General features: G+C 40.0%; 1 protein-coding gene across 7 annotated transcripts; it reads left to right on the top strand.

Annotated features, from left to right (window-relative positions):
- Positions 1-201: 201 nt before the first annotated feature.
- Positions 202-23,321, top strand: LOC137946025 (glutathione S-transferase TCHQD). 7 transcript variants are annotated; one of them, XM_068792175.1, is made up of 5 exons: positions 202-423; positions 1,053-1,160; positions 1,933-2,022; positions 22,061-22,304; positions 22,380-23,321. In XM_068792175.1, exons 4-5 carry the CDS (start codon positions 22,096-22,098, stop codon positions 22,972-22,974), a joined length of 804 nt encoding a protein of 267 aa, XP_068648276.1. In that variant the 5' UTR covers positions 202-423; positions 1,053-1,160; positions 1,933-2,022; positions 22,061-22,095; the 3' UTR covers positions 22,975-23,321. The 7 variants fall into 7 exon arrangements, with proteins under 7 accessions (XP_068648276.1, XP_068648278.1, XP_068648273.1 ...); XM_068792177.1 differs by having other exon boundaries at positions 202-860; positions 22,070-22,304; XM_068792172.1 differs by having other exon boundaries at positions 202-860.
- The last annotated feature ends 1,304 nt before the right edge of the window (positions 23,322-24,625 follow it).

Below are 24,625 nucleotides of genomic sequence, written 5' to 3'. Positions count from 1 at the left end.
TTTTTTAAAGTTGGAAGCCCTCTGTTTTTGTGATTTTTATAAATTTTTATAATTTTTAATGGCCCCTTATTTATATAGGTTGAGTCAGGGATGAGTCGGGGATGAGTCGGGGATGGGTAAGCGTGGATCAGGTTCAGGGATCTAGTTCAGGTTCAAGGGTTCATGGATCTAGTTCAGGTTCAAGGGTTTGGGATACCCGTCCCCCAACCCGACCTGTGCCCCATCCGTATTACCACGTGGCACAACGACATCAACCCGACTTTCTGTAAAAACGCTTTACAGAATTAGTAATCGAAGCTTCGAAAGGGGAATGCATGCTGTCTAGGGACTTGTGAAACAGAGAAAGTAACTGCTTCAATAGTCTCCACTTTTCGATCTCGCCGGGTGACGCAAAACGGTCCTTCTTCATCCAGGACACTTTTGGTTCTATAACTTTCTTCTGATTCTTCACGAAATTTCTTTCGTTTTGTGTAGCTAAAACGTTAATTTGCACTGTTATTGTTCAAAGAGTGCTTCCATCTGCCAATTTAGGTCGGCATGATGGCAAAAAATGGAGTTCTTCGTTATTTGAAGTGAAGGCCTAGGGATTTGGTTTACTGATTCTATGGTTCTTGTGATTCCGTTGCAATTTTTTTTCTAGCAGTTTTGCATGTGCTCATGAACAGTTTCAATAAATTTGAAAAACTCTATCTTGGGGTTTCGGGTTTTGTCTAAATGATGTGAGATGCGGTTCCGCTTGTGGTGCTATCTGCCAATTTTAATGGAAGAGATGCACTCGAAGTCTAATAGGAACCTGAAGAGTTATTCTGAACGTATACTCTAATCGAGAGCCTCAGTGAACTGAAATTCACTTAGTGAAGGTTATCTAATGTTTATCTTGCTGTTTCCTTCGGTTCTGGATGGAATATTTCGTTTCCTTTGTCCCTGGAATATTCTAGTTTTCTAGGCCAATTGCTCTTGTTTCCCAAGCGTGGCAGATCATGTTGGCTTTGCCTGATCTGTTGCGAGATCTGAATGAGAGTTCTTCTAATTACCCATTTGTGTTTTGGCAGGACTACTAGTGTCTAAGCATGATGCCTACTCGAACCGGAAGAGGGGGTTATTTGTTATTGGATGCAGCATTAGTTCAATCCAGTGCTACTGATTGATGGTATCATAAGGTATTTACTGCTGTATTACATTCTGTAGCTTGTAGAGATCATTGACCACTAAATCAAGAAAGTGAGGAGTATCAACCATCTATATTTTTTGAAATCTTTATTGAACCTTTATTTAGATGGTTGAAATGCTTAAATAACAGGACGAGGCATCTCTATGTTTCAATTAAACGAAAGTGAACCATTAATATTTCTAGACTTTGTGGTTGACCACTCTGGTCTTGTTATATGAGCTGAAACTATTGGACCTGCTAAAATCTCTCTCATGTCATTTTTAAAAGATAAGTAGGGCACATCCTAAGCTTAAAACTATACCTACATTCCAAACCCCAGAGATCCAGGTTTTCCAAGTGACAAGCTATCAAAGTTCAGCTTGATATCATCATTTTGTGGCAGCACCCATTCAACCATTATTAGCATTTGTGCTGGGTGAGATTCACGACCTGGAGCCAGTTGCTCCTAATACTTTCTCCCTCAACTTTCTTAGATATCATAGGACAGATAGCCAAGAAACAAGATTAGGTTCTCCATCACAACCATCTAAGGGTATGAGTCCTGCCTGAAACACCTTTGGTTCCACTCATTCCAAATCTCATCACTATAAGTTTCTGTGTCTGCTAAATTTTTTTTGGTTCCTTTACTAGGACAGAGCATTAGTTTTTTGTTGCTAGAGTCTATGGTTGTGTATAATTAGCTTTTCTACCTTTTAATCACATCATAGAATTATTCAGAAATCAAAGCATCTGATTAATTTTTTTTTTTTTTTTTGAGGAAGGCAAGAGATTATTATTGCAAGGCCCCAAGGCAAAAGAGTCAAATCATCTGATATGATTCTTACTTAATATCCATTAGTTGATCATCTCAGGTAACCTTTTACCGATGAGTGACCTACTATGTTGTCTCTGAAAGGGGAGAATAAACCTTGTTTCCAATATTTAGATATTTCAATATTTGGATTATATGTTGGAATTATGTGATACTGTGGACGTGCATCATCTGATGTGAGAATTTGGATAATATGCCTTGGAAACGGAGATGTTTTAATTGACAACTTTTTTAGCTATTCAAATAATCAAGTAGGGAGATTTTAGCTATTCTCTATGTATTGAGTGGAAAAAGTCCCACATTGAAAAATGAGAAGAAAAGTTAATGGGTTACAAGGTTGAGCATGGGCATCCTAAGTGGCTAGTTATTTTGGGTTGGAACCGGATCAACCCAAAAATCCAACATGGTATCTGAGCAGGTTGTGTGTTTGGGCCAAAGCCCAATTTGTGCTCCCTAGTTTATCTGTGTTGTGGGCTACATTAGGAGTATGTGTGCCCCTACATTAGAGGGTTTGTTCCTATGTCTTAGGTCAGTTATGTGTAAGCCTAGATGTGAAAGGGAGTGTTGAATGGAAAAAGTCCCACACTGAAAAATGAGAAGAAAAGTTAATAGTTTATAAGGTCGAGCAATAGCTAAGTGACTAGTTCCCCTTACCCCCTACTGAAAATCTTGAGACCTCCCTGTGTGGTCGTTGCGCCAAAGGCCCAAACCACAGCTTAGAACTATTAATAAGCACATTAAAAATCTTAAAAATGTTTGCACTGATTTTTTCTTTTCCTTTTTTTCTTCTTTAGTTGTTAATCACAAAATTATTCTTTTAGAATTGTAGCTTTAAGGTTAGAATGCAAGAGAAACGCGAGAGAGAAGCAAGAAGAAAGAGGTTAGGGTTGAGAGAAGAGTGATCCCTCTGCCCTCTTTATATCAACTCGAGTAATTATAAACAAACAAGGATACCCCTCTCAAATATAACAAGTACATCCTATTTTCAAGATACTAAACATAAAACTGTATAAAAACCAGTACACAGCGGACCCATGAGAGAGAGAGAGAGAGAGGATAGTGGGTAATCTAACTAAATATGTCCACATCCCATGACCATTGCCTCTACACTTTATCGAGCCACTATGTTCTGTTTCTTACCCTTATACTTTACTAGGTTACCTCCAATAAAGGTAAAGTACTAATACCACCAAATAATAGAAATACAGTTGAGGGACGAGGCCAGAATATGGGGACCCTAATTTACCTACTTCTCAACTCTAAGGAATACCCGGTTTTTCAAAGTTCAAAGAGACGAACTTGAATTTTGAGGTAATATTTTGTAGCTTGTAGTCGCTAGGAGAATAAAACTACTTTTAGCAAAAGGAAAGAGAGAAAATAGTGCTCCAGCAACCAAAAAGAAAAACTTGTTTTAATCTTCAGAACTTGTTCAAAGTTATAGCTTCACTTTCTTATAGCCTCTAAAATGTCCAAGACTTGCCAAAATTAGTAATACGACCACAATAGTGATTTCCTAAGAGTTTGCATCCTAATTACAATTGAATTATGACTTTCTATAGTGAAATCAACTGCTAAGAAAGAATTTCAGCAACTAATTAAGACAAAAATTACTAAATGGTCTTACTAATTTTGGAACTTCCTAAATTTTCTTTTTTTTTTGGAATAGTCATCAGCTCGCGTTGACTACGTCCCTAAATTGACTGTTAATAAAGAGGCTTGCTAATAAAAGACTTTCTAAAAGAAAACTCTCCTAATGGGGAATGTAGACAAACTAGAAAACTACTAAAAGTGCAAATATGTTGACTTTTCCTAGATAGAAAGTACTAAAATACGATAATTTTTTAAAGAAGTAATTTTCCAAAAATGGAAACAACTGTATTTCAGTCTTCTTCTTGATTTCTTTTTTATTTTTTTCTTGTTTTACATATCTTCAAAATGTTTGGATGACTTTCTTTTTTCACAACTGAGCCATGCTCATTATTCACCTTCTCTTCAAAAGAACTTGACCTCGACTGCTTAGTTTCGACTTCATGCTTGCTATATTATGGTTATAGATGTGTTATATGGAACACATTATTGGTTTTGAACTCCATTTTAGCTTGCTGGCCATTGTGTTGGCTGGTAGAAATAAGACCAAATATCATATTTTTTTGTCAATTCTTTCTCAATGTTTGTCAAAGAGAGGCATAAAAGAGGTTTGGATCTTTCATGATCTTTTGTCCCCTTAATAGGCAATAGAGTGAGTATCTCCTTGTTGACAGGGAAGGAGTAAGTGTATCTCTAGCAACTGTGTATGACCTTTTGTCATATTGCTATAGTCTTCCAAGTAAAAGGTGGCATGCATCCATGGAAATAACCTCACACCATATCCTGTCCTTCTACTTCTCTTATGCCAAATGTAACAAAACACTTTTTTTTGACACTGGTACCGCATTAAAAGTATACAACCTCGTAAATTGTAGAGTTGAGGATGAACTTCTGTTTTCAGATTGAGCCTGATGACCACACTTTAAGTAATAATTGTCACAACTCATTGAATCAATAATTTAATTTGGCTGTGTACCTCCAAAAGAACAAGTAGTGGTAAAGATGTTGCAAGGTAACCAATTCCTTTCATCCTTTGTAAGAGTAAGAAAAGACCTTTTGTTCATTAAAGATATTTGAAAACATAGTTTTTGGCCTCAAAGGCAATACTATCACTAGCTTCTTTCTCTTCATTTGAACAAGCTTTATGCTCTCTCGAGTTCTTGGAAGTATATAAAACTCCCCTTTCTTTGTTTCCATCTTCATGGGCTAAGAGCTGCTCCCTTACTTGTGGACATTGGGCTTTGTGATGAGCTGTGTATCCACTCTTAAAACATGCATTAGTCTAAGGGTTAGAGTTTAAGAGGTAGAGGTGGGCTTTGAGGATGAGAATAGAGGATTGGGTTGTATGGAGTGGTGGATCATGAGATGCGGTTGAGTTAGATGACTAAAACGAAGAATGGTTATTTGGTGCTCTAAAAGAGGAATTCTCTTCATCCTCTTCAACATATTGAGCTTTGGTGAAGGTTTCCGAGCAAGTACGGTAAACATACGTAATTTTCTATAGATAGATGATTTCAGTCCACTCACATATTGAGAAATCAATTGGTCTTGAGTTCTTCCAACTGATTCTTTCTAGGAATTTCTAGAACTCTTCAGTATATTACAAAACAAATTTCATACCTTATATGAGTTTGTAAAGTCTTTCATACAAGTTTTGATGGTAGTTGAAGGGAAAAAACTCTTTTCCCATTAGTTTTTTCATTCCTTGCCATGTAGTGATCTCAAGCTCAAGGAGTTGGCCTCAGTGGTATTTTGTGGTCTGCTACCATGAGGTGGTTCGTCCCTTTAACTATAAAACTATCAAGGCAGCTTGTTATCAGGTGGAACCTTTTTGAATTGGACAATTTGCTCAACAATGGTCACCTAATAAAGGTGAACTTCAGCTTCAAGACTCCCTTTAAATTCAAAAACTCCATATTTGGTTCCACCCCGAATGGCTATTATGTGTTGGTGGAGTATTTTCTTGGAAGTGCATGCGTATGGATTTTGTGGTTTTACTTACAGAGGCACGTTCTCTGGCTGGAGTTTTCAAGAAATTTTCACCTTCTTCCTAACATCCAGAGCTCATATGGCTAACTTTCATATTAGCAGCATTACTAGTAGTATCTTGTGACAATTGCTTCTTGATCTGCTTGAATTTGTGTGTGATATCAGCCTTAAACTCCTAAAAATCTGATCTTGACTCACTCTCTGTGCTGAATTTTAGGACCTAGAGTCTTGGTTAGGCTAATTATAGAAATAAAGTTGATGGACAAGGCCAGAATAAGAGTAACCTGCTACTAGCTTCTCAAATCTAAGGAATACCTGGTTTTCATGGTTCAAAGAGAACAACTTAAACTTTGAAGTGGTGTTTGTAACTAGCAGTGAGCGTACAAGAGAAAAAGTCACTAAGAAACTATTTTCAGCAAAAAGAAATAGGAACAATGGTGCTCCAACAACCAAAAAGAAAACCTTGTTTTAATTACAATGCTATGGTTTGATTAATGATTAGCATGGAGTCCAATATTGTGAATCAGGTGATCTATAATAAGACTGCTAAGGGAATCTACGGTACTTTGGAGAAATAATTCTATCTGGCAAGCAATATCTCCTAAATTTTTTATTTTTATGTCAATTGTTCCATACAAAAGCGCCTACATGTCCTTAGTTGAGATAATTGATGAAATGGATGGTTCATGTCAAGAAGTACTGCAATATCATCCCATTGTCCTTGATGAACTGGAGCTGGAAAAACAAAGGGAAACCCTCAATGTGGTCAGTCTGTTCAACAGTTTTGGACCCAAGTATGATTCAGTTCGAGCTCAATTAAGGGCCAGCACTACTACGTTTGAAAAATGTTGTGTTATTGAGACGCGAGCCAACTATGAACCATACCTCTGAAGTGAGAACTAAGGGAGATATTTCTGTTTCTTTGAACACTAATACAAGTCAAGGGGTAAAGGTTGAGAAAGGAATCAGCGAGCTAGAGGTAGGAATCGAGGGGGATGAAGAGGTACAGGCAGAATTTTGCAGGAATGTATTTACTGTTGTCATACCCAATCTTATGTGGGAGAAACATCACAACGAGTTTGAAAGCTTTAGTGGGTCAAATCAGGCGTCTTAAGAGGGCAGTACTACTTCTCAGTCAACAAGTTTCAGAGGTTGAACATTAGACTTTGGTGAAAGAATTTGTTGATTACTTTCAGCCATCATAACAAATGTCACACCCCCAAAATTCCAACCGTCATGAATTCCGACTACACCCTTCGATTCCTAAAAAACTGCACACTAGTTTCTAATTTGCATCATGCAGAAGAAAAACCTAACACAGTACTTTTCCGTGCACCACTAAAATACCATGAAGTTGGGAGTTTCAAGGGTAGTGCAGTGAAAGACATCCCCATGACCACTACATGAGAGGTAGTGGTACAAAATAAAAAGAGGAATATTGGTTTCTAGGCTTCACTCACATCAAAACATTCTTTCCAAAGAAACTTCTGCTTTTGATGGATAGAGAATAAAGTAAGAAAAATTTCACAGGGTCTCGTACTTGGAATAGTTTAATCCTTCTCTGACATTATGTAAAATAAAAATCCACAAGAAATAAATGAAGAATTTAAAATAAAGAATGTTGTATAGTTATCATTCAATTGAATTAGAGCTGCTGGTGGACCCTTAATCCCCTTTTCTTCCATTTTTGAGTTATACTACCATAATTATTGAAGTAACCCCGAGATTTAAAAAAGAATATTTATTTTTACATTGTTAGATTCTAGGGTTTCATACTTAAAAAGGTTTAAGGAAGAAGAAATTAAGTAGAAGAGAAAAGAAGGAGCGAAGGGCTTAGAGAAAGAGTTTAGACGTGTGGGAAAAAGAGGGGAGAGTTGGGGCAAAGGAAAGAGTATCTCGAGCATGAGCTTGCCTTCTCTATGACTTCTTATTTATAATAAAGAGTACAAACCCTAATTTATGATAAAGAAATAAAAGAACATAAAACACTTAGTAATATACAAGGTATGCCCCTTAACCCCTTAATTACGAGATATGCCATTAGTGCTTCTTCAATAGCCCCCCCTCAAGCTAGTTCAAAAACATCAAATATTCAAAGTTTTGAGCTAGTAGAAGCAAGTGGACTAGCTGCTATGGCCTTTGTGAAAATATCCGCTAGCTGATTTTTGGGGGGATTTATTGCTTAGATACAACACTAGCTTGTAGTTTCTCTTGAAAAAAATGGCAATTAATTTCGATGTGCTTTGTTCTTTCATTGAAAACGGGATTGGCTTTGATATGAATAGCTGCATGGTTGTCACAATGGAGTTGAATGGGTTTGGTTATTGGAAAACCATGTTCGACCATCATAGACTTGACCCACAATACTTACTACGTGTGTTATGGCCTTATATTCTGCCTCAGCATTGGATCTAACCACCACACTTTGTTTTTTGTTTTTCTGAATAACCAAGTTACCTCCTATTGTGGTACAATAACAAGAGGTAGACTTCCTATTATCCGGTGAACCAGCCCAATCTGAAATTGCAAAACCTTCAACATCAGTGTGCCCATGACATTTATACAATAAACCTTGACTTGGATTTTTTTAAATACCGAAGGATTCTTTCTAATGCCAACTAATGACATTGTCATGGTTGATGCATGGATTGATTGATGATACTAATTGAATAAGATATGTTTGGTCTTTGTAACTGTGAGATAGATAAGTTTTTCAACCAACTGTTAGAATCTACCAGTATCAATATTATATCTAGATTCAACACACAATTTTACATTTGGTTCCATAGGCATATCTAGAGGTTTACACCAAGCATTTCAGTTTCCTCTAGAAGATCACGCATACTTCCTTTCAGACAAAATTATACCATAACTGGGTTAAAGAACTTCTATACCCAAAAAATATTTTAGTAGACCAAGGTCTTTGGTTTGAAATACATCATTCAAATCCTTCTTAACTTACTAAATTCTCACAGTGTCACTACCTGGAATGACTACATCGTCTACATAAATTACCATCAGAATCATGCCATGTGCATTTTTTTGAATGAAAACTGAATGGTCACTTTCGTTCGTTGTATAACCAAGTCAGACAACCATTTTAGTAAACTCATCAAACCAAGTATGAGGTGACTTTTTAGCACACAAATTGCCTTATTAAGATGACATACTTTCTCACCCTCAACCACATAACCGGGTGGTTGAACCATGTAAACCTCCTCTAATAAATCACCATTAAGATAAACATTTTTAACATCTAATTGATAAATAAACCACTTACAATTAGTAGTCAGGGAGATAAAAACCCTTACTGAATTGAACTTGGCTATTGGAGAGAAGGTTTTATCATAATCAATACCATAGGATTGTGTATAGCCTTTTGCCACTAGCCTTGCTTTGTATCGGGCCACAATGCTATCAAAATTATATTTTTAGATAAATACCCCATTGCAACCCACTACCTTTTTTGTTGCAAGGAGATATGATAGATCTCAAGTACAATTGTTGTTCATGACTTGCATCTCCTCATCCATGAAAGCTTTCCACTTTGTATCAGTTGAGGTCTCATAATAAGTGATAGGGATAGATGAGGATGTGACGACTGCTAAAAAGAGACGCAACTCGAGGACAATCTGTGAGTGGATATATGATTTGAAATTGGATGAGAAGTAGAGGATGCTTTTGAAGTACTAAAACAAGGTTCCTCCTTACATATAGCAATGGGCCTAGTGTCATAAGGTGGACCTAACACAACAGGTGAAGATAAAGGAACATCATGGAACTCCACATGTGAGCAGTCAATAGTGGGAGAGGAGGGCTCAGGAGATGGCTGCTCATCATGTTGATGGTGGTTGTCTAGTGGAACAATTGGTCTTGACATCCCTCTAGAAGACTGAAAACCAGGAGGATTAGTTGAAAAATATGGCTGATCTTCAAAGAATGTTTACATTAGTAGAAATAAGTTTTTTTCAGAGTAGGGAAATAACACACATATCCCTTTTAGTTTCTGGAATAGACCAAAAAGATGTATTTGATAGGCCTAGGGTTGAACTTTTTGTGATGAGGACCCAGAGTATGAACAGAAGGGACACAACCAATCACGCTAGGAGGTAATGAAAAAGGAGTGGAGTCAATGAACAATTTAGAGAATGGTGTGTGGTCTTGTAACAACATTGCAAAACATTCTAATAATAAGAAAGCAAGCCATAAGGACAACATAGGGCCAATAATATTGGGAAACATTCATAGACAACATCAGAATCCTTGCAACTTCTACAAGGTGCTTGTTTTTTCTCTTTGAGACACCATTATGTTGTCGTGTATTAACACATTATGTTGATAAATAATGCCTTTCTTTTGACATAAAGATTGAAATTGAGAAGAAAAATATTCTTTAGTATTATTGTAAGGACTATAGACACTACCTTTCTCCACATTGGTATGATATTGTCCACTTTGGGCCTAAACCTTCATTGATTTGCTCTTGGGCTTTAACCCCAAAAGGCCTTATACCAATAGAGATAGTGTCCACACTTATATATCCATGATCCTCCCCACTTTTAGTCAATGTGGGACTTTAGTTGTATATCCAACAATCCTCCCCTCGGACCACCGAGCCTCCCCTCAAACAATAATCCATCCGTCCACTCTCTACCAACCCGAATTTTTCAATCTAACGTGTTGGAAGCACACGCCTTACATGAAGTACCAACTGTCTCGAGAGCGTGCTCTATCCAGATCAACTCCTCTTCACCATGTTGGGACCTGGACACATCCATGAAGAATCCAGAGCACACCAACTGTCCAATAGAGCACATCCATGGATCCCTTTGCGATCTAATTCGAGGCCCACCACCTTCGTTCGGCATTCAGAGGATTCATCCACCATGGTTAACCTTGGGGCATAGCTCTGATACCATTTGAAAAGACTATGGACACCACCTATCTCCACATTGGTATGATATTATCCACTTTGGGCCTAAGCCCTCATGGATTTGTTCTTGGGTTTTTACCCGAAAAGGCCTCATACCAATGGAGATAGTGTCCACACTTATATATCCAAGATCCTCCCTACTTCTAACCAATGTGGGACTTTGGTCGTATACCCAACAATCCAGCAACACCGGCAACGGCGTTGTCCAGCAGCACCCTGTTTTTCTGCTCTCTTTGTAAGTTTCGAAGAGATAAAATTATCAACCAAGAGAAATGCCCTTCATTCAATGTCTTGAGTACAACACACGCTAGAGAAATCACAGTGGTCCTCCGTGTTCCTTGGGCCCACCTACTTGAGCCGTGTGGACCAGACTCCACATTACTCAACAATTCTCCCACTTGGACTCTGGTACACCCAACTGCATTGCCCTCTTCCTTGGTGGAGTATCTGTCAAATTCCATGTCTGATTCCCTAACAGGGAATCCATCTCATCCTTCAAGGCCAGCTCCCACTTGCTAGAATTTTCATCTTGTAAGGTTTCTTCGTAACTCTGTGGTTCTCCACCATCTGTCAACAGAACATAATTCAAAGTAGGTGAGAAACGTTGTGGAGGCCGAATAGTTCTAATTGACCTGCGAACTACAACTTTAGGAGTGGACGGCTCTGGATCTGACTACAGAATAATAGGAATGGGTGCACTGGACCCACTCTCCCCGTCACTCTCATCTCTGCACTGCACGGTGGCCTTTGGTAGGTCATCCAATCTCACGTACTCGGAATCCTAAGGAGCTACTTCAGCAACTGTACTGGACTTGTCCTTGTACACAATCTTCTCATTGAAGATCACATTCCTGCTTCTTATAATCTTCCGACCCTGATCATCCCAGAAACGATAGCCAAATGCCTCGTCTCCATAGCCAATGAAATAACATTTCTTTGACTTAGCCTCAAGCTTACTACGAGCATCAGAATCAACGAGAACATAAGAAAGACAACCAAAAAGTTTAAGGTGAGAAAATTTGACCTCTTTCTCGCTCCAAGCCTTCTCAGGCAATCCACAATCCAACGGAACTAATGGCCCTCTGTTTATCAAGCAGATTGCAGAACTGACTGCATCTGTCCAGAAAGTAGGTGGTAATCCAGCGTGCAACCTCATGCTTCTAGCACGCTCATTTATGGTTCTGTTCATACATTCAGCAACTCCATTTTGCTGTGGTGTCCCAGGAATAGTCTTCTCCATTCTAATACCCTAAGCTGCACAGTATTCCTTGAACCCGCCATCAATGTACTCACCACCATTATCATACCTCAAACATTTCAGTTTCAAGCCTGTCTCTGTCTCAACCATGACCTTCCAAATTTTGAACACATTAAATACATCAGATTTATGCTTCAAAAAATAAACCCATACCTTCCTGCCGTGATCATCAATGAACATGATATAGTAACGAGACCCTCCAAGGGATGCCACTGGGGAAGGTCCCCACACATCTGTGTGCATAAGGTCCAGTTTTTTTTCTTCAGTGTTCTGCCACTTTTCAAGAAACTGAATGATGAGGAAACTATTGCTTTTTGCTCTCTCCTCTCCAGACTTAGCAACACTACTATTCATGAGCATGTAGTTGATAAACTGACATGGAAGCCCAACATTAATGGCCGATTCACAGTTACATCCGCCTACTCTCACATTAGAAAACAAGATTATACAACAGGCATGAGCACAAGGCAAACCTGGCATGGAAGCTCTTAGCGCCTAATAAAATCAAATTCTTCGTGTGGACGACCATCAGGGAACAGATCCTCACCTCTGACAACCTCCATAAAAGAGGTTACACCGCCCCCGATTGCACTTGCCCCCTTTGTGGTGTGTGTGATGAGATAGTCCAGCATGTTCTCTTACATTGCGAATTTTCATGGCAAGTCTGAATGAAGATAATTCAGAAGATTTGTCTTCAAATAGGGCTACATCAAGACCTTTTTGGCACCTTTGAGATGGTTATGGGGATACACCTTCCTAAGCTGGGCAAGATAATTCTCTTGGCATGCCTTGCGCATGTCCCATGGTGTATATGGCTAGAGTGAAACAACCGGAGATTTAACTCCAAGGCTAGCAACCTGGATAATGTAGCCTCTCAAGCAATGGGCCTTATCTCGAGCTGGCTACATTCTAGGAAGGAGTTTGCTTCTCTATCGGGCGTCTCCCTTCGAGAAAATTTGGGTTTAATAGAGCACATGGCGGGCCCCTGTATGAATCTGGTTATGGCCACCTGGGATCCTCCCTCATCAAACTCAATTTTGATGGTAGTGTTTTAGGCTTCCTGGGATGGCAGGAGCAGGTGGTGTTTTCAGAGACAGCAGTGGAGACCCTATTCTATCCTATGCAGGGCTGATGGGTATTGCTAATTCAAATACTGTTGGACTGAGTGCTCTTCTGTTCGGCCTCCAAATCTTTAAAGAGCTGCTCCATGGTAAGTTGATTATTGAAGGCGATTCAAAGACTGTCATCAACTGGTGTTCAAAAGAAAACTCCCCTCCTTGGCGCCACTGGCCAATCATTGATTGTATTGCTAACATTGTGTCATCCATTCATTGTAATTGGAACCTCGTTCCTAGATCAACCAATTCTTTGGCTGATAAATTGGAAAAATTCGGAACCTCCCAGCAATCTCTCATTGTTTGGGAAGGCTTCCCCTCGTGTAATCTACTCGTTTGAGCTCTCTTAATAAAATTCAGCATCATTTCACAAAAAAAAAAAGAAAAAAAGAAATTGACCTTCTCCTGTTTCCTCATAATGCAACTCTCACACATACTGAGATCAACTAATTTCAGTTCTGGTAGCTTGCCTCTGGCAGAAGTTCTTTCATACCCTTCTGACTCATATGGCCAAGCCTGCAATGCCACAAATCTGTTGTGCTCTCTGCAATGGTAGTAGCAATAGTGTTAGTCAAACCAGTAGTCAAATAGAGTGTACTAGTTTTCTTACCTCGAGCCGGTACCAATGCCCCTTTGGTGACCTTCCAGGTGCTATCTGAGAATACCATTGAATGGCCACAATCATCAAGCTGCCCAACAGAAATGAGGTTCTTTTTCAACTCAGGAATGTGTCTGACCTTTTGCAAGGTCCATTTGTTCTTGTTAGGGAGTGCAATGTCAATGTCTCCCATCCCCACCATGCTCAAAGCCTCTCCATCAGCCAAAGACACCTTCCCAAAGTCACCTGCAACATAGTTTTGCATTATCTCCCGATGGTAAGATGTATGGAAGGAAGTCCCTGACTTCAGTATCCAGTCATTAACTAGACTATGAACTGCAAGCAATAGTGCATCCTGTACTTCTTCAGTTACTACATTAGCACTATCATTCTCGGTCTTCTTAGGGTTTTTACAGTTCTTCTTTATGTGGCCAGCTTTGCCACAATTCCAGCGAGTTACCTGCTGACCAGGGTTCAACTTGTTCTTGCCCCTGTTCTTTGATTTTGATCTGCCTCTGTTTGAGTTCCTGTCATGTGATCTCCCCTGAGAATCAACATTCAATGCTGAACTCGAACCCGAGGTCTCACCTGAATCCCTCCTGCGCACCTCCTCAGCCAAAATCAAATCACGACTATCATCATATTTCAACTTTGATTTACCAGCAGAATTATTGACAGCCATTCTCATGGCTTCCCAACTATTTAGCAATGAAGCCAATAGTATCAGTGCACGTATCTCATCATCAAATTCAATTTCAACAGACGACAATTGATTTGTGATAGTATTAAAAGCATTCAGATGTTGTGCAACAGACGTACCATCTGCCATCTTCAAATTGAATAACTTTTTCATAAAATGAACATTGTTATTCGTTGAAGGCTTTTCATACATTCCTGACAAAGCCTCTTTGAAACCTGCAGTCATCTTCACCTTGCTGACGTTGTGTGCAACGGATCTCGACAAGGTTAGCTGAATAATCCCCAGAACTTGTTGATCCAACAGATTCCAATCGGCCTCCTCTATTTTTTCCGGTTTCTTCCCCAACAGTGGAAGATGGAGTTTCTTCCCATAGAGGTAGTTCTCTATCTGCATCCTCCAATATCCAAAGTCAGTGCCATTGAACTTCTTGATTTCCGATACCTTCACTTCGTCTCCAGCCATCGTTTTCCCTCAGCCGAACCTCGGCTCTGATACCAGTTGTTAGGGAAAAATCGATGACAATAACAAAGTAAACGGTAACCACGCACGATACAAAGATTTACGTGGTTCTGCAAATTGCCTACATCTATGGGAGCTACAGAAGATTTTTATTACTTGAGGAATCACAATAAGGTTTGTACACACAGTAGTACACAACCTCACCGTAACAACAAGTCCAGAGAGTTCTCTGTAACAGCAGTGACGGGTGCCGAGAGCCTCTCTTCCAGAACGACGCAGAATCACCTCTCCCTGCTGCCTCTACCAGCAACACTGGAACACCTCTCTGCTGCCTCTACCAGTAGGACTGGAACGCCTCCCTACTACCTCTACCAGCAGCACCGGAACGCCTCCCTGCCGCCTCTACCAGCAGCACCGGAACGCCTCCCTGCTGCCTCCACCAACAGCACTGGAACGATTCCCTGCTGCCTCTACCAGTAGCATCACCGGAACGCCTCCCTGCTGCCTCTACTAGCATCACTGGAACGCCTCCCTGCTGCCTCTACTAGCAGCACCTGAAAGCCTCCTTGCTGCCTCTACCAGTAGCACCGGAACGCCTTCTTTTTCCAGCGATAGCGCCGAGACCTGAGCCAGGGCATAAACTCTCTCGTCCGAGGAAGAGGCCTTTTTCGTGGAGGCCTATGACCGCAACAACGGCTTCAACAACTTGAGCTTAACTGGGAAGGTCCTCCTGCTCGGGCCAGCAATGGTCATCCTCTCCCAGAGGAACTGGATAGAGGGGTCCGCCATCCAAGTATTGTTGAACTTGAAAAGGGGAGAGGAGGGCAACTGCCAAAATGGGTATCAATCATAATCGGCTAATGATAAGAAGTGACCCGATTGAGAACTTTGCCTATGACATTACTGTAAAGCTGGAGCCAATCATGTCCAGATCCCTGCAACCAATAAAGTCAGCAAAAAGCCTCATGGAGGTTGCGAGTCTCCAAGAGGGCGGGGATTTCTCATGGTAGAAGCAGGTAACATTGAAGTCGCCCACAAGCAGAGGAATAAGCCACATCTGAGAAGTCCTCAAGAGGTCATGCCGAAAGAGATGTCGCTCATAGTGTCTGGTAGGGCCATAAACACCCACTAGGCACCAAATGTTCCCCGAACCTTTGTCTCTCAACTTGATTCTAATGGAGTAGGTGCCAAATCATCGATCAAGCACCTCTATGGTACTGGTGTCCTACACTACTAGGATGCCGCTAGCAGATCCCACCGCATCCACTGAAGCTCAACTGGGCTCCTTAAAGGGCCACAACTCTCAGATATAGCCAAGGGAAAGAGAAGTTGCCTTGGTTTCTTGATGTACAACTACATTTGCCTTGGTAGAGGCAAGGAGGTCCCAAATGGAAGCGCGGCGACACAAGGACCCAATTCCACGAACATTCCAGGAGAGAATAATCATTGATCATTTTTCTTCTTCTTTGACTTCTCAGATGGGTTGTTACCTCCCAAGAGAGGCTCTGTGAAGACGGTGCCCATCACCTTGGCAAGTTCCACTATCTGGGCCCAGATTTTTGGGTCGTATTTATGCTATTCTGTCTATAGAACAGCCACAAACTCTTGAGCTCTTTCACCTGGCTTTGGAAAGATGAAGCCTCCCGTCTGTAGATTACGGGGGTATTGAGTAGTAGCACTGGGTCCTCCCTGGAGAAGTTGTCTCAGCTGGGCTCTATTTTGGTGCTGGTAGATGGCAAGGGGAGGAGGAGGAGAAAGATTTTGTGTGCGACAGGGGGAGGGGGGGTGATTTATAGGAGGGGCTTGTGGGGGTGAAGTTATTTCTAGGGTTAAGACGGGGGAGTTGTGGATGGTAGCTTGAGGTTTGGGATAAATTCTGTTTGGGTCAGGAATAATTTTTGTGGGGGACTAGGATGGGTGGGAGTAGTGTGGCAGATAAGTGGAGAGGAAAGCCGGGGGGGACTGGCTGGGGGTTTTCTTGAGGCTCGATTGCGGTTTTAGAGGCCACATTTCTAAAATCATCCATAGTTGCAATGCTGATATAGATCCAAAATCGTGCATTGTCTACCATAATACATTTGAAGTAGTGTCCTTCACAAGGACGAAGAGGGTTGATGAGAATCCATGCCTCTTCAAGACGGTGTCAGTGCTCAGTGAGTGGGTCCAAAGTAGGGGTGGCATCGAGCCGAGCCGAGCCTAAACTTGCCTATGTTTGAGCCGAGCTTGATTTAAATATTTCGAACTCGAGCTCGAGCCGAGCCCAGCCTCGAGCCTACAATTATTATCGAGCTCGAGCCCAATAATTTTAACCGAGTTTGAGCTCCAATATATATTTAAAACTTTTCAAAAAATACATGTTAAATAAATTGTATATAAAATTATGCATACATTTTACATAAAATTGGGCATACATTTTACATAAAATTGGGTATAACCTCTACTTAAAATTGGGCATAACCTCATCCTTCAAAGGTTTTGCGGCCACCCTCTTCTCTTATAGGCTGGAAGGGACTCTTGCCCACCCATGATTCGCAACAATGGTCAATTTCTTGCCTTTTCCTCTACCTCTACCCATTGCCCCTCCAAAAATGATAAACTCAAACAATCAAAGAAAAGAGCTGCAAAACCAAGATACCAATCCTTAGGCACAGAATAAATAAAAGGAAACTATATTGCCATCTCAAGAGATCTATTATGCATGATGCAAAACTATTGAAACCAGAAAATTCCTTCCACCACTATAAGAGTAGAGAAGAAGATAAAGCATCAGCTTTAAGAGAGGGCTAAATGCATTAAAAGAATCACAAAAGAAATAAAAGAGAAACTCCGAGGCAAATTCTCCCATGAAGAAAGGTGGCACTTGTTATAACACCCAACACAGCTTGTCGAATGATAAAAATTCCAAATTAGAAGGCAATGGCCTTATGTCCTAAAGAGTTCAAGAGGAGAAAATCAGAAACCAGTTACAAGGTTGGATGAGAACATTATTATAAAGAGAGGGATGAATGAGATCATAAAAACAAATACTTCCAGGAGAGATAAATGAACAAGAGGATATAATTGCTACTGCAAAAAAATAGAAAAAAATTATTGGCAAGTGGCAACTACAATTTTGACATAATAACACACAAACAAGCCAGCATCAATAGAAAATCATTAACTTCAAGAGCACCCCCTAGTGTCCAACTTAATCCAGAAAACGAAATACATTCTAGGTCCTGCAACTCCATAAAGATCTCATTTTTTTATCCAAAAGAAGATGAAGAGATATCGGAAGTTCACTCTCAATGCTCAATAATGAATCTGAAAAGAAGAAGACGATAGACAAATAAACATGGATAAGTAAGTAGACAGAGATAAAAGAACAATTCTTGACCTTATATTCGCAAGAAACCTAATATCATACACCATACTCAGTACACGAAAATCACTCTCGGCATCGTCGATCCTGTTGAATTTATGGAAAAGAGAAATACTTCATTGACTTCAATAACTTATTTTAATCAAAGTACATCAACCTCTATTTATAATAGAGGAAGGTAGTAGAGTCCAATTACAATAAAACTACCTTTGTCCCAATTACACCCAAACTCTAGCACTTAAAGATAAATCCTAGCATAATTAAATAACTCAATATAGATAAAAGACAAACATAACTCAAACTAGGACTCTTCTAGGACGTGGCCATAAGATAAAGATGCTTTTGTGAGTCTTTCTTGATCTTCGAACTTATATGATAAGGATGCTAGCTCGTGGTAATCATGGTGGGTCCTACTTCTTATGTGCTTGGGTCCATCTTGTGGGTCTTCCTTGGTCGTGTGGCCCATCTTATAATACTCTTAGATATGTGGGCCTTCCTTGGTCATGTGGGCTTGGGCCTATCTTCCAACAGATCCTAACAGATTAATAAAAATGTTCAAGTTTCTCCAACAAAACACAAATCTTAGAAGAAGTAAAAAATTTTATTCCAGAACTATAAGTGAAAGCACAAAAACAGAACATTACAAAAGATACCAGAGAGAAGAGAGGAGAAGAAGAGGAGTGAGGAAGGTGGGTGATTGACCTTATATGGATATACCTTTCTCTACAAGTGCATCTCCAAAACCATCTCTACCAATACAATAAAAAAGGATATAATCCAATGTGAAACCGAAGGACATGAAACTCAGGGAAAAAGGGTTTCGTAAGGTTTAAAGCGTGAAGGGAAAAACCATATTTAAATGGCTGTAATGGTGATCTAACAAAAAAAAACAATGATCCAGTTTGAAATCGAAGCAAACTATGAAGAATCCAGTCGAGAAGATAAAGATTAAAAGAGATGATGAATCTCTGACATCTTGGCTTTGAGGTTGAAGAGCTATGTATGAGGAGGGAGGGAGGGAGGGAGGGAGAGGAAGGAAGAGAAGATCAGCGAAATCAATCGACCTCCTGCTCGGTGCTCGCTAGTCACTCCTACTCAGAGGCCAGAGCTCCCGATTTCCCGCAATCCCGATTCCCACATCCCTCTCGACGCTCACAGAGGCTAGAGCTCCCGATTTCCCTAAATCCCGGATCCCGCTTGGCGCTTGCAGAGGCAGAGCTCCCGATTTCTGTATGTCCCGACTCCCTCTAACTCCCGATTTCCATAAGTCCTGCCTCCCAACCCCTAATCCCGGGCCGCTCGTTAAGTTAACAAGCCGGCTCGCGAGCTTTCGAACTGAAGCATGGTTCGATCGAGCTTGGCTCGTTAACATAAATGAACTTTATCCGGATCTCAAACTCGGTTCGAGATCTAGATAAATCGAATCGAACCGAGCCGAACTCGAGCCGCTCGCGAACTGGCTTGGTTCGATGCCACCCCTAGTCCAAAGCAATGACGTAGCCAAACTCAGAGATGACTCTCGAGAATACCACGTTCTGCTAGAGCTCACCAGGAAGGCCAGTGACAGTAGCCCATTGGCCGTGTTGGCTGGAAAGTGCCGAGGGGAGCCACTCCGAGGTCTCGGTGATGCCTGAGGTGGTGCGGGGTTTGAGAGCAAGAGCCGTAGAAGACTTGTATTGGGTTCCGAAATGAAAAAGCCAAGTTTGGGAGCTGAGGTAGGAGATTCTGGGAGTGTAGGGGATGAAAAATACTTCTTCTGCAGAGCACCCTATAGTTCACTGTAGTACTCTGTAACAAATCTTTCACCCCTCTTGAGACTGAACAGTCTAGCATATAATCCATAGACACGGGAAAATTGCTCTTCTTAGCATATAGGTCTTCTAAAAATATTCACATTGCTCTCACAGTTTCACAATTCCTCGATTTGGAATAAGATGTTGTTGATTAGCCAGGTAATAATCTCACTAGAATCAGCCATCAGAATCAAATACTAACTTTAATTGCAATTTCACTTCACTAACTAGTTATGTAGTAGACCCCACCTTAAAAATTAGAATTAGGTAAAAAAACACAATTTGCACCAACCATCAATGTAAGATACTTGGAAAAGATGCAATCAAGTCAACATATGCCACAATAAGAGCTGACATCGGCCAATTGAAGGATGATGCAGGCAAAGAGACAGTAATAGGGCTGTGCATGGTGTAGGATGGGTGATTCGTAATTCAATAAACCCTTATGGGACAGTAATTAGTTGAAAAAACTGCTCATTTGCAGTAGGAGCCATCAACCTTAAGGTTATAGCAGAAGAAAAACACAAAAAATAAAATTTTTACTAACCCCCCGACTTTGAAAATCCCCTTTTCTGTGGGATCATTGACTTCAATAGAGAGGAAGAGGAGTCTTTACAAACTTTTAATCTGGATTGACTGTTCTGATACCATATAAAAAGTAAGGATTAAGAAGGATTGAGAAAGAAAGGAAAAAAGGAGAAGGGAGAAGAATTCTAAAAAGAGAGCAAAATAGAATAGCTCTCGTTGGAAGTCCTGCATGACCTCCTAGGCTTTTATAACTCGAGTGAAAGTGTAAAAGGACATAAATGCTCTCTATATTCTAACATGCGTATAACTTCACTCACATCTGTAGATTACATGAAATTTAAATTATAGGCACATCTACATATTCTGATCAAGATAGTGTCATCACTAGGCATTACACATGTAAAATTACCAAACTACCCCACATGTTATTTTCCAAAATACTATGTTACTAGAACTTGATACTGGTCTTGGAATTTTAAAGAAAAATTGATTGTGAATGGAAGTTCCTTTAACCAGAGGCTCAATAATACTTGGAATACAAAAGTTTGGTTAAAAGTAGCTTGTGCATTGGAGATTAGGTTTAGAACTGTAACTGGATAAAACCCACAATATTCAAGAACTAATTGTGTCCAAGTATAATGGAAAATTGATCAACCTGGTATAATGGACCTCTTTGGCACCTTTGAGATGGTTTGAAGGATTCTCCTTCCTCGGCTGGGCAAGTTAATTCTTTCGGCCTGTCTTGCGCATGTTCCATGGTGCATTTGGCTCGAACGGAATAACCGGAGAATCAACTCCAAAGCTAGCACCCCAGACACTACGACTTCTCATGTCGTTGACCTCGTCTCGAGTTGGCTTCATACAAAGAAGGATTTTGCCACTCTATCGGGGGTTTCCTTTCAGGAAAATTGGAATTTTATTGCTCATATGTCTGGGCCCCAACAGAGCTCCGAGTATGGCTATCTGGAATCCTCCCCCTTGTGACTGCATAAAACTGAATTTTGATGGTAGTGCTATTGGATGTCTTGGACCAGTAGGAGCAGGTGGTGTGTTCAGAGGTCACAATGGGGACCCTATTCTTTCTTATGCAGGTCTGGTGGGCATTGCCGATTCTAATACTGCTGAAGTTAGTGCTCTGTTGTTCGGCCTCCAAATCTTCAAGGATCGTCTCCATGGCAAGTTAATCATTGAAGGCGACTCGAAGACAGTTATTAGTTGGTGTTCCAAAGACAGCCTCCCCCCTTGGTGCACTGGCCCATCACTGATAGTATTGCTGACATTGTATCTTCTACGCATTGTAATTGGAATCTCATTCCTAGATCAACCAACTCTTTGGTTGAAAACTTGGCAAACTTCGGAACTTCCCAGCAATCTCTCATTGTTCGGGAAGACTTCCCTCCTTTGTAATATGCTCTCTTGAGCTTTTGTCTTAATAAAAATGAGCATCATTTCAAAAAAATAAAAATCTAGTTAAATATTTGATAGATGAGTGTCTCACTGTGTTGTGTTTTATTAAATTTACAACTATAGAAGGGGAACTCTAGCCAAAATTTGGAGACATTTTTTGAAATGCAATAAAGTCATTTACAGGAAATATTCTCAACTACAATATAAATGGATAACTTATTTTCTGAATAGTTTTTCGTTAGATGCCATTCTTTTATTTCTATTCTGTGACAAATTTTAATGTGTGGGGGAGAGATTTCTCGTTTCTTGCAAAGAATCAGTGTTATTAACTTATCTCATAAAAACTGAAGGGGTTGCAGGGAGTAGCTTGCTATACGTGGAGCCCATGCAGCTTTACCATCATCCATACTCTATGGACAGCCAGAAAGTTAGGATTGCATTAGAAGAAGAAGGACTTGATTACACTTCATTTCATGCCAATCCTCTCACTGGCAAAAACATGGACACTTTCTTTTTCAGGATGAACAATTCTGGAAAGTTGCCTGTCTTTCAAAATGGGGCCCACAGGATATGTGAGACAATTGACATAATTCAGTAAGTTTTTTTTTTTTTTCACTTCGAAAATTAGGTAACAGATACGAAATCTCTCAGTTGATCTTTTAAGTGCAGATATATCCACCGAATTGCGCTCCTGTCCTCAAGATGTCATCACCACGAGGACATTTCTGATGAGGTAATAGAGTTGATGTGGAAGATACAAAGGTGGGATCCAACACTTTTCACTCTTTCACACACCCCTACTAAATACAGGAACTTTATTACTAAATTCTTGAGGCGGGTCGCAATTGCTCGAATGGCTGATGCCCCGGATCTGGCAAGTGCTTACCATGCCAAGCTCCGGGAGGCATATAAAACAGAGGACGAACTGAAAAATGCTAGCCAAGTGAAAATGAGTGAAGAACAGTTGAGTTGCCTTCTTGATGAACTGGAGAATAAATTGAACCAGTCCAAATATTTAAGTGGGCAGGAATTTGGAGTGGCTGATTATATCTTTGTTCCAGTGTTGGCTCGAATTAAACTTCTAAATCTCGAAGAAGTGTATATAGCGAGCAGGTTAAAAGTGGCGGAGTACTGGAAGGATGTACAGAAGCGACCAAGTTACAAGGTGGTTATTGGGAATTATTTCAGTGGATGGAGGAAGTACCATACCTTATTCAAAACAGTTTGCTTTCTCATTATACGAAGTGCTTTCAGAAAGTATTAAATCATTGATGATCCTGGGTGCAAAAACTAGGGAGAAATATGAAATAATAAATGTAAGAATCAGTTAATATTCTATGCAATTGGGTTCAATGGAATTTGCAGTTCTTTGGCTGGAGAGAGAATTGGTGCTCCAATTACGGTGAGGAAGAAGGGGGGTGCGATTGGTTTCTAAGTTTTCTAGAATCCGATTGGCAAAAGATGATATATGTCATGTAAATTTGCTTCATTTGGCTCAAAACCTCTTTAAGAGCCTTAATTTAGGCCTTAGATAATTGACTCCGTCATGAGCATTCGCTCTTGTATGAGACGTTGTAAACAAGAAATAACGATTGAAATTTTAAGATTCGCCCATCGGTCATCACCATACTTTGTTGTTTGAATATTTGGATCGAGACTTTGATGGTCTTGGATCATAGTCGACAGCTACGATTGCATGATTGCGTGTGGGGACTCAATCTCAGCCTATAGGCGAAGTACTGTGAAAAAAACCTAGAATGAGAAGATAATAACGTCGAGGCTCACTTGATCATGACAGAAGAAGGGAGACTGAATAAACCTCCTATTTGTCTTACACCAATGGCAACAGGTATCGTGTTCATCATAGTTGATTTCATGAACAACTTTTGGTTGTCAATGTTGGTTATGTGTTTGCTACTTTATTGATGTATGTTATGGGTACTAATTGATGTTTTTCTTCATCATTTTTGTGTCTTTAATGACTTCAAGTAGTTTCTTCAGTTTGAAGATTTTTATCTCTGGTACTAAATTGGTTTTTGTCTGTCGATAAAGCAATAGAATTGCCCCCTTTCTAACCAATCTACCCAATTGGCAAGCCATTCAAACTTACTTAAAAAATTCTTGATTGAATCCTTTGATGAAGTTTAATTAAATGATGTATCAAAATATTATATTTTGAGGGTCCAATGCAATTATATAGTCACGAAACAAAAAAAGTCCAACTAAAGATGGGTTGAAACTTTGAGCACCGCTTGAGCCATGGAGGTGTAATCCTCTCAATGAAGAGACGCTCAAAATTACCTTTCGATCTTGTGCCATTTTGGTGGTGTTGGAATATATGATATAATTAGGGTGGTACTAATGTAATTAGTTTAAATTTATTGTCTCTTCTTAGTCTTATTAGGGTGAATGGTATACTTGTAATATTGGTAGTTTTGATACCTATAAATATACCTTATGGGGAGGATTTGGATTAAGCCCATAGCCTCTTCTTCCTCCCGTTTTCTCCCGATAAGTGTCTCCCTCTTTTTCTCTATGAGCTAAATCTATGGAGAAATTCAACATGGTATCAGAGCATTATTTTTAGGACCTAGGTATGTTTTTCAGAATTTCATAAACTTATTTTTTTTCTTTTGCTCGTATTGTTGTTTTATTTTTCATCATTGCTAGAACTTTATTTTATTTTTTATATTGTTACTCTGGTTCTCTGGCTTCAAAACAATCTCAATATTTTGCCGGTGATGAAGACGACGAACTAGCAAGTGCTCTAACTCAGAAAGTTTACTTCACTGCAGCTGCAAGACCTACTGAACGCGAGATTTTTTGCTTCTTCGAGGATTCTCTGCAATCTTTGAAAGATTATTTTCCGCCAATTACGAAAGTTGTTGTTTCATTGTTTTTCGCCAAGTTAATTT

Source organism: Aristolochia californica, unplaced genomic scaffold (genome assembly GCF_029961685.1).
Source record: "Aristolochia californica isolate CCGP_79_NKW_82.1479 unplaced genomic scaffold, dmAriCali1.0.hap1 SCAF_12, whole genome shotgun sequence".
NCBI lineage: Eukaryota > Viridiplantae > Streptophyta > Magnoliopsida > Piperales > Aristolochiaceae > Aristolochia > Aristolochia californica.
Note: the sequence above shows the minus strand (reverse complement) of the source record. Positions and strands in the feature narration are given on the sequence as shown.

Excerpts from the sequence above, each read along its gene's own strand:
- LOC137946025 (XM_068792175.1), top strand. The coding sequence starts at position 22,096 with ATGCAGCTTTACCATCATCCATACTCTATGGACAGCCAGAAAGTTAGG. Across the intron at positions 22,305-22,379 it reads GAGACAATTGACATAATTCA|ATATATCCACCGAATTGCGC; the intron begins GTAAGTTTTTTT and ends TTTTAAGTGCAG.